This window comes from Muscardinus avellanarius (assembly GCF_963383645.1).
Source record: "Muscardinus avellanarius genome assembly, chromosome: 10".
Classification (NCBI taxonomy): Eukaryota; Metazoa; Chordata; class Mammalia; order Rodentia; family Gliridae; genus Muscardinus; species Muscardinus avellanarius.
Window position 1 is genome coordinate 6255739 of NC_137796.1, and position 10581 is coordinate 6266319.

Consider the following 10581-nt stretch of genomic DNA (forward strand, 5'->3'; position numbering starts at 1 on the left):
GCATGGGGCTGTAACTGTCTTCTGTATTTCTATCTTTTTAATAAACTTCTTTAAATCTTCAGCAAGAGTCTGGGCTGATGTGTATTTACCCTTAGCTCAGGATAAGAACCCGCACTTTTTCTCTTTTTCTGTTGCTTTTTGAGTTTTGTTGTGGTTTGAGGGAAATTGTGTCCTGGACCCTAACAGGGGTCCCCGGGGACAGTTTCCCTAAAACATAACATATTCTCAAACAATAAAAAAATAATAAAATAAAAAATGGGCTACTGAAATGAATCGACGCTTCTCAAAAGAAGACCTACAAATGGCCAATCAATATATGAAAAAATGTGCAACATCATTAGCAACCAGGGAAACGCAAATCAGAACTGCCCCGGGATCCCGTCTCACTCCAGTAAGGACGCCGGTCATCAGGGATACGAACAGTAGTGAAGACTGGTGAGGACGTGGGAGACAGGGACACTCACATGCTGTCGGGGGGACTGTAAATCAGCACAACCACCTTGGAAATCAGTGCAGAGGCCCCTCAGAAGATTAAAGAGACTAGGAATGGGGCCACCATGTGACCCAGCCTTTCCAGAGGAACTGAAGCTGGACTCTAGCGGCACAGACACACTCCTGCTAATAGCAGCCAACATTCACGACCGCCCAAACACGGAACCAACCTGGGCGTCCATCGACAGATGAGGATGAGAATGTGGTATGTGAATGCAATGGAATTTTACCCAGCCACTTAAAAAGAGCAACTTATGTCATCTGTAGGAAAGTGGATGGAACTAGAGGATGTTATGCTGAGATCAGCCAGTCTCCGAAGTCAAGGATCTTGTGTTTTCTCTCATATTTGAAGCTAGGACAAAAATAGGAAGCACAAGAGGCTTCAGTCAAATGAGGAGAGAAGGCAATAAAATAGTGAGGGGGAAGGGATTCGGGGGAGGGAGGCTGGGAGGGAAACCAGGATTGAGGAGGAGACCGTCCAAATAAAGTTACTTCCTACAAGGTTTCACTCCCAATCTCACCAGCATATATGGGGATGGGGGAAGGGGAAAGGGGTGTGTGATGGAGGGAAATGGACCTAGTGCCGTGTGCCTGCAGCACTTTGAATCTACTATGATGGATAATTGTGTTGCACCAATAAAAGCATAAAAATAACTGTGGTCCCTCCCTCAGATAATTTTGTGCAGGATGGATGAGATGGTCCAGGTACGAGTGTTTTAGCAGCGTCTGGCACATGGTAAGCGTTCAGTAAATGTTAGCTTTAAAAATACAGGCAAGACAGGAGGATTACACAGGGTCGAGGCCAGCCCCAGCTACTTGGTGAAGCTCTCAGCAACTTAGTGAGACCCTGTTTCCAAATAAAGTGTAACATAGGTCTGGGAGTGGTAGCTCAGAGGTAGAAAAGGCCCTGGGTTCCACCCCCAGTAACACACACACGCAGACACACACACACGCAGACACACACACACACACACACACACACACACACACACACACACACAGAGGCATATAAGAAGTGGGGCATGGTGGTGCATGCTTGTAATCCCAGAATTTGGGAGGCTGAAGGAGGATCCTGGTTTGCGGTCAGCCTCAGCTATGTAGTGAGGCCCTTTGCAGCTCAGTGAGACCCTGTTTCAAAATAAAGACTAAAAAATAGGGCTGTGGGATGTAGCTCAGAAGTAGAATACCCCTGGGTTCCACCCCCAGTACCACACACACACATGCACGCACGCACGCACACACACATAATCAGGCATATGAGAAGCTGGACGTGCTGGTGTGCACTTGTAATACCAGTACTTGGGAGGCTGAGACAGGAGGATCCAGCCTCAGCTACTTCATGAGGCCCTCAACAACTTAGTGAGACCCTGTTTCAAAAATAAAGAATTGAACTGGGGGGGGTGTAGCTTGGAGGCAGAATGCCCCTGGGTTCAATCCCTAGCACCACCAAAAAAAAAAAAAAAGGCTTAAAACACAATAAATAAGTAAGTAAGTAAGTAAGTAAGTAAGTAAGTAAGTAAGTAAATACAGGCTTATCTTGAAATCAGAAATCATTTCCTTTGTGTTTTCTACAATCCCCACTTCCCCTAGTGCCCAGTTTGGAAGCTCTGATTCAGTGCCAATCCCCTGTGCAGGGACTTCATGTCTATTACTCCAAGTCCTTCCAACCACCTACAAGATAAGTATTAGTCTCTCCATGTTCTGGTCTAAAAGACTCCGGCTCTGAAAGACAAATCAGATCCTTCACTTAGGACGTCCTTAGCTACTTAGCCAGGATCTTATGTCTCACTTCTTTGCAAAGTCTGCGGACCCATCATCACAGGCCTCGCCTGTTCACAGTCCGTGGCACCGACACAGCGAGCTTGGTAAATATATGATAAAGGGAACTGGGTTGGAGAGACCCAGAATCCGCCCAGGTGTGTCAGAAAGAGGCAGCGGTGGGTTCAGGCTGCCAGAGTTCGGAACGTGACCCTAGAAGTCCAATCATTCAGAAACTGAGACCTGGCTCACCAGATAACATCTGGGCAGGCGACTGTTTTCAGCTGTTTCCTCTTGGGAAACGGCAGTTTCAACATCAATAATTTGCACTTGGCAGCTCTGGGGTGTGCTCTCTAACTGACACAATGCTGCCTTTCCAGAGGAACGGGTTGTCACTTTTCACAAAATTTGTCCTATTTAATGAAACTTTTTGTTTGGTATCTAATGGCCTGTCCTTCCTCCAATTACTTTATTATCACTTTCAGCTTCTGTTTTTGTCTTTTAGGGTCTTAGGGATTGGACCCAGGGCCAACATTTTACCACTGAGCTACACCCCAGCCCCCAGTCCTCAGCTTTTAGAATGTCGTGCCGAGAGTCTTAGGAAGACCCTCTTTGGGCAGATTCGGGAAGCTTGGCCTCTCCAACTCCAGTGTGAGTGTCCAAAGAGCAGGACCACATATAACCATCGGAATCTCTCATAGCACCTGACTTGGGTAGACAGAATTCACCGAGTCGTCACGGAGTTCATGATCTGATTCCTGTGTCTTCCCAGGCACGGGGTTAGGCCTTGGGAGGAAGAAAGGAGGATTCAGATTCCAATCTTGCCTTCAGGAGCATCTAACCCAGCCCAGGATACAAGACTCTAATGTAAACAAAGCAGGTGACTTAGGTAAATGGGTTATGGTTATACACTGGGGTGTACCCTTTCCCAAAGCAGCACCTGTAAAATAAAGATCGGTGGGGACTTCTTTAACATTACGCACGGTTTGATGTGGAGAACATCATAACAAGTGCATGCATGTCTCCCCCGTGGGTCCCTTCTCTACCATTACGATGCTTTGGTGGGGATCCTGGCAAACATTGTTGGCATGAGACAGAATCAATCAGACTTCCAATTCAAGCTCTTCTCACTACTTGCAGACTGTGTGACTTTGATCAAGTGGCCCGAGCCCTCTGGACCCGACTTTATTCATGATTGTGGGAATTAGCGTCTTAGATAAAGCTCTTATCACACACACACACCTTTTATACTTATAGTGAGGAAACAATGTTTATGAGATGAGGATAGATGGATGGATAGATGGATGGATGGATGGATGGATGGATGGATGGATGGATGGATGGATTAATGGATGAACGGACAGACAGACAGACAGATAGACGGATGGATGGATAAGTAAGATAGTTTGTCACTACATAACAAGAAAGGCAGTTATTCCCTTTAGCACTAATACTTTGCAAATCCACATTGTTTTGTACTCTCAAAGTACTTCATATCACACAAAAATAAAAGAAACTAAAGTTATCCCTACTTCATCTATGAGAAAAACTGAAGCTTCTAGCTCAGATTGATCAATCTAAGGTAGGTGTGTGTGTGTGTGTGTGTGTGTGTGTGTGTGTGTGTGTGTGTGTACCCAGAGGCATTCTATCTCTGAGCTACACCCCAGTCCTTTTTATTTTATTCATTTATTTTTTGAAAACAGGTTCTTGCTAAGTTGCTGAGGGTCTTACTGCATTGCTGAGGTTGGCCTTGAACCTGCAATCCTCCTTGTCTCAGCCTCCCAAGTGTGGGGATTATAGGTGTGCCCCATCCCCCCACCCTCAATCTGAGATTTGAACCAGTTCCTGGTTCAGCCCCTTTGAGACAGTAGCTCTGGGTGGGGACAGGGAGAAGGAGGCACATCTTCCAAGCCACTGTCCTTCCTTTCTGAGCCGTGGACCGCCTGTTAACTTCTGCCCTGCATGAGCAATCATGGAATTGCACAGTGCTGGAGCCGGGCAGTGCAGAAGGGCTGGACCCTCCTCACTGAAACACCAATACTCCTGACCCCAGCGGGGAATCTGCTCTCCGTGAGAATCCTGGCTCACACAGGGGTGCACATGCACTTTCAGGGAAGCCATAGGGACCCTGCAGCTCCCCCTCCCGTTCTCCTGAGGTGCTCACCCCACCCCAAGCAAACATCTGCAACCTGACCAACCACAGCAACCAGACTCAGAACCTCCAGGCGGACCAAAGGAAACGAGGTGGCACGACACAGCAGACCCCGACACCTTCCCTCCCAGCTCTGGGGTCGTCCAATCCCAAGAAGCCTGCCCTTCAACACAGATGCAGAGCCAGGCCATCCCCTTCCCTCGGAGACTTTTGCAAGTCTTGGTGGAAACGAGAATTGAGGTTATCTGTGTTTTGGAGATCAAAATCGCCAGTGTGATGGTGGAATGGGGGTGGAGACCAGCAGGGAGGTGACCTAGAAGTTACTGACTTCACAACAGGTAATGACTTCACTGCCAGGAAAGCCGAGGTTGGCCGTGGCAGATAAAGAGGCTCAGATCTGAGAGAGGCTGGAGGAGGCCATTCTGCTCACATATTCATTCAACACCTGTGTATCGAGCGCCTGCCGTATACCAGGCACTGGTCTAGGTCCCGAGGATACATCCGAGACTAAGATGGAGCTTGCCCTAGGGAGCTTAAATCCTGGTGAGGAAAAGAGACAATACTAATCAAGGTCATAAATGAGTTCTGAGTCAGGCATGGTGGCGCACGCTTGTAATCCCAGCATTCGGGAGGCTGAGACCCGGAGGATCGCGGTTCGCAGACAGCCTCAGCTACTTAGTGAGGCCCTGTGCAACTCAGTGAGACCCGGTTTCAAAATAAAGAATAAAAAATAGGGCAGAGGGTGTAGCTTGGAGGTTGAATGCTCCTGGGTTCCATCCCAAGACCCAAAGGGGGGGAAAAAAAAAAGCTAGGTGCTATGGCTATCTGAGTAGTAGCCCTAAAGGTATCCAGGTCCTAATGGCTGGAACCTGGAAATGTGACCTTAAATTGCAAAAGGGACTCTGCAGATGAGAATGAGGTAAAGATCCAGAGATGGGGAAGCCCATCTTGGACCCACCAGGTGGGCCCAGCAGGATAACAAGTGTGCTATTTATTTATTTATTTATTTATTTATTTATTTATTTATTTTGCAGGTGCATTCGACCTCTGAGCTACACCTCCTGCCCTATTTCTTATTCTTTATTTTGAAACAGGGTCTCACTAAGTTGCAGAGGGCCTCACTAAGTAGCTGAGGCTGGCTGTGAACCACGATCCTCCGGAATGCTGGGATGACAAGTGTCTAGAACCTAGACACTTCTCCAGAAGCAAAGAGAACCCCAGGTACCGGTGTGACATGGCAGGAGAGGGCAGGCTCTGGGGTCCCTGTGTCTGGCTGGCTTGAGACCCCACCGCATCCTGAGCACACTGTCCTCTCTGCACTTCCCTCATCTGTAACAGGGGCCCTGTCCACCCTTGTGCGGTGGTCACAGGGTTAACTATAAATGTGCACAGGTCCTTTTTTCTTTCTTTTTCTTTTCCTTTCTTTTATTTATTTATTATTTTTTTCAGTACTGAGGATTGAACCCAGAGGCATTCTCCCTCTGAGCTATACCCTCAGCCCTATTTTTTATTCTTTGCTTTGAAACAGGGTCTCACTAAGTTGCAGAGGGCCTCACTAAGTAGCTGAGGCTGGCTGCGAACCACGATCCTCCGGAATGCTGGGATGACAAGCGTGCACCCCCACGCCTGGCTCCAAGTGTGCTTTTAAGAGAGAGGCAGAGGACGATTCAGCTGCAGAAGGAGAGAGAGCCTTGTGAAGTTGGATGCAATGGAAGAGCCCAGAGTGACATAGGACAGAAGCCCAGGAAAAGCCAAGGTGACGCCAGTCCCCTCGAGCCCCCAGAGGGCAGCGGTCCCGCAGAGCCTTGGGCTTCGTCCTAAAAAACTCAAGTTCAGATTTCTGGCCTCTGGAACCAGAAGCAAATCAACCTGTGCTATTTTTTGTTGTTGTTGTTTACAGGACTGGGGATTGAGCCCAGGGGCATTCTACCTCTGAGCTATGCTCCAACCCTATTTTATTTTTTACTTTGAAACAGGGTCTCATTAAGTTGCAGAGGGCCATGCTAAGTGGCTCAAGCCGGCCTTGAACCTGCCATCCTCCTGTCTCAGCCTCCTGAGTATCTGTGCTGTTTTCAGGCACTGCCAAGCGTCAAGTGATCGGATAAACGGCAGCAACAGGAAGCCCTTGCTCACATGAAGCAATTTTGCACAAACTTGGGCGCAGTCTGACTTGCCAATATATGCAAGCTTTCATGGTTGTTGTTGTTATTGTAATAAGAAAGCCCAGTCCTGCCCTTACCAGAGAGGACACGATGTGGACAAACAACAGACGTCACTGTCCCCTCCCACGTGAATTCCAGTGGCCATGTCAAGAGAAGCTCAGCTAGGCTGGGCCTCTTCTTTGCCCAGACCAAATGACAGACCAAAGATAAGACAAGAAAGCCAAGGTGGCCTTTGGGCAGCCCCTCGCCAGTCCCAGAGCCGCCAACCAGCTCTCCCAGCCTCTGAAATAGGGTAGGACCTGTGGGAACACCAGCTACCTGCTCTCGTCCTGTGACACGGTGACATTAAAGAAAATACTGGCAAATCCCACCAGCACGATTTAATTAAAAAGCTAGGTGCTATGGCCAGATGAATAGTAGGCCCAAAGATACCCAGGTCCGAATGGCTGAAACCTGCAACTGTTACCTTAAATAGCAAACAGAGCACAGATAGGCTGGACATACCCGGAGGTCACCGGGACCCAGTGATGGAGACGGGAAGTGGCTTAAAAATCTACCGCAGGAAGAGTTTCGGCCATCGCTGAAGCAGCCGCGGCCAAAATGAAGTCCAATCCCTTCGTGACTTCTGACCGAAGCAAGAACCGCAAAAGGCATTCCAATGCGCCTTCCCACATTCGCAGGAAGGTAACGTCTTCTCCTCTTTCCAAAGAGCTGGGACAGAAGTACAATGTTCGGTCTATGCCCATCGGAAAGGACGATGAGGTTCAGGTCGTACGAGGACCCTACAAAGGTCAGCAGATTGGCAAAGGAGTCCAGGTTTACAGGGAGAAGTATGTCATCTACACTGAACGGGTGCAGCGGGAGGCGGCCAGTGGCACCACTGTACACGTGGGCTTTCACCCCAGCAAGGTGGTTATCACCAGGCTAAAACTGGACAAAGATCGCAAAAAGGCCCCGGAACGGAAGGCCAAATCTCGCCAAGTAGGAAAGGAAAAGGGCAAATACAAGGAAGAAACAATTGAGAAGATGCAGAAATAAGGTAATCTCATTTACAACTTTTCATTAAAGACCAATAAGATGAAAAAAGAAAATCTACTGCGGGAAGAGCCATCACCTTCCAGCTTGGGTTTCTGAGCTTGAACCAGGCCCTGGCTGGGTGTAGCAGCGAGTTGTCCTACAATTGCTTCCTGAAGGAAGGAGACATCATCTAGAGGCTGACGGAGGGAAAGGGCAACTTTTTTCTACCTGGAAGATTTATCAACCTCAAAGGTGGCCTTTGTGTTGGAGGACCTGGATCTCCACAGGCTAACGGAGGATGCAGTTGCCCTACCTCACACCATACACAAACATGAACTCAAGCCGGGTGTGGTGGCGCACGCCTGTTATCCTAGTACTTTGGAGACTGAGACGGGAGGATCGCAGGTTCAGGGCCAGCCTCAGCAACTTAGTGAATCCCTGTTTCAAAATAAAAGATAAAATGGGGCTGGGGGGTGTAGCTCGGAGGTAGAATGTTCCTGGACTCAATCCCCAGCACCACACACACACACACACACACACACACACACACACAGGCAGACACAGGTGTTACGCAGGATGTGGACATACTGAAACCCTCACATGTTGCTGGTGGGAGTGTAAACTGGTGTGGCCACTTTGAAAAACATTGGCACTTCCTCAAAATGGTAAACACAGAGTTACCATACAATCTAGCAATTCCACTCCGAGGTGCAAGCCCAAGAGAAATGAAGGCATGCGTTCACATAAAAACTTGTACTTGAAGGCTCACAGCCGCATTATTCATAATCACCCCAAAGAGGAAAGAACCCAGTGTCTACCAACTGAGATTGGGTGAGTACCACCTGGCCCGGTCACACAAGGACCATTATTCAGCCACAAAGAGTAATAAAGTGGTGATTCATGCAACACCATGGTGTGCCTTGAAGACATTATGCTAAGAAACACACACACACACACACACACACACACACACACACACACACACACACCACAACCCCACTATCGTCTCATTTATATGAAATGTACAGCATAGGCAAGCCCATGGAGATAGAAAGTGGATTTGGGGTTTGCTGAAGAGTAGTGGTAAGGGGTGTGGAGACCAAGAAGCGATATTTATTTCGAACAGGCTTTCCTTTTGATAGAACTGTTCTAAAATCAGATAGTAGAAGTAATAGTTACACAACTCTTGCCATACTAAACCCATTGTATTGTGCCTTTGAAATGGGTGACATTTGATTGATGTGAATTTGATCTAAAAAAATCTATTATTAAAAAAAAAAAAACTAAGCCGGGCGTGGTGGAACACGCTTGATCCCAGCATTTGGGAGCCTAAGACAGGAGGATCACGGTTCAAGGCCAGCCTCAGCTACATAGGGAGGTCCTTTGCAACGTGGTGAGACCCTGTTTCAAAATAAAAAATAAGCTAGGCATGGTGGTGCATACGTGTAACCCCAGCATTTAGGAGGCTGAGACCAGAGGATTGTGGTTCTCGGACAGCTCCAGCTACTTAATGAGGCCCTTCACAACTCAGTGAGACTCTACTTCAAGAAATAAAAAGAAAAAAATAGGGCTGGGAGTATAGCTTGGAGGTAGAAATGCCCCTGGGTTTTATCCCTAGTACCACAATAAATTAAAAAAATAAATAATAAAAATAAATAAAAATAGGGCTGGGGATGTATCTTGGAAGAAGACTGCTCCTGGGTTCCATTCCCAGTACTGCAATAAATAAATAAATGTTTAAAAACACAACTCACTGTCCACCCTTGACTGTCCTTGAAGACGCCAGTGGAGACTTCTCTCTGAGGAATGGGCTTTCTCTGCCCTAGAGCCCTTTCATTCATTGGAGCTTCTACCATTAAAACACTGTCTCCTCAGTTTCAGTCTCATGTCTTAAAGCAAAAAATCATTGGCTTTTTAAGAAACTACCCCAAACCTTGCTTTTCTGTTCTTTGGTTTGGAAGTTCCAAGGAGGAAGTCTACCCAAAGAAAATAACAATGACAGTCAGGTGTGGTGGCGCACACTTGTAATCCCAGCATTTGGGAGGCTGAGACAGGAGGATCGCGGTTCCCTGCCAGCCTCGGCTACTTAGTGAGGCCCTCCGCAACTTGGTGAGACCCTGAAAAATAGCGCTGGGGGTGTTGCTCGGAGGTAGAATGCACCCAGGTTTAATCCCCAGTACTGCAAAAGAAAAAAGAAAAAAGAAAATAATACCAACCACCTGTACAGAATTGAGAATGAGGGGGATGAACTCTAGAATTTAATGCACAAATTAAGTCAACTGGGCATTATTTATAATAGTCAAAAGTTGGAAACGGCCTACACGTCTAATTGGAAACATGTCTACATATCTAGGGTAGTGTGTCTTCAGCCACGAAGAATCTAACGAAGCCAGGTGTGGTGGCGCACGCCTGTAATCCCAGTACTTGGGAGGCTGAGACAGGAGGAACGCAGGTTTGAGGACAGCCTCAGTAATATAGCAAGATAGCAAGACAGCAAGACTCAGCAACTGAGTAAGGCCCTGCTTCAAAAGGAATAAACAAAAAGGGCTGGGAGTATTACTCAGAGGTAGAGTACTCCTGGGTTCAATTCACAATACAAAGAGAGAGAGAGAGAGAGAGAGAGTAGGGGAAGAGAATTTAATAACCTGAGAAAATACTTGCATCACACATTAATTTGGAAAATGTGGGTTAAAAGTTGTGGGTAAAGCCGGGCCTGGTGGCGCACCCTTGTAATCCCCGCACTTGGGAGGCGGAGACAGGAGGATCGCGCAGGTTCGAAGCCAGCCGCTCTGGCTTGAGACCCTGTTTTCCAAAAAAATAAAAAAGTATAAAAAAATAGGTCTGGGAGTGTAGCCTGGAGGTAGAAGGGATTCCAGGAACCCCAGTACCACCAAAAAAAAAAAAAGAAAAGAAAAAGAAAGAAAGTTGTGGGTAGAGCCGGGCGTGGTGGCACACACTTGTAATCCCAGTACTTGGGAGGCTGAGATAGGAGGATCATAA

At 47.5% G+C, this 10581-nt stretch overlaps 1 protein-coding gene across 1 annotated transcript; it reads left to right on the forward strand.

Moving 5' to 3' along the window:
• Positions 1–7143: 7143 nt before the first annotated feature.
• On the forward strand, positions 7144–7602 carry LOC308268100 (large ribosomal subunit protein uL24-like; the record flags this gene model as incomplete). Its single annotated transcript, XM_080703162.1, has 1 exon — positions 7144–7602. The coding sequence occupies exon 1, from the start codon at positions 7165–7167 to the stop codon at positions 7600–7602; it is 438 nt and encodes a 145-aa protein (XP_080559288.1). The 5' UTR covers positions 7144–7164.
• Between the last annotated feature and the right edge of the window lie 2979 nt (positions 7603–10581).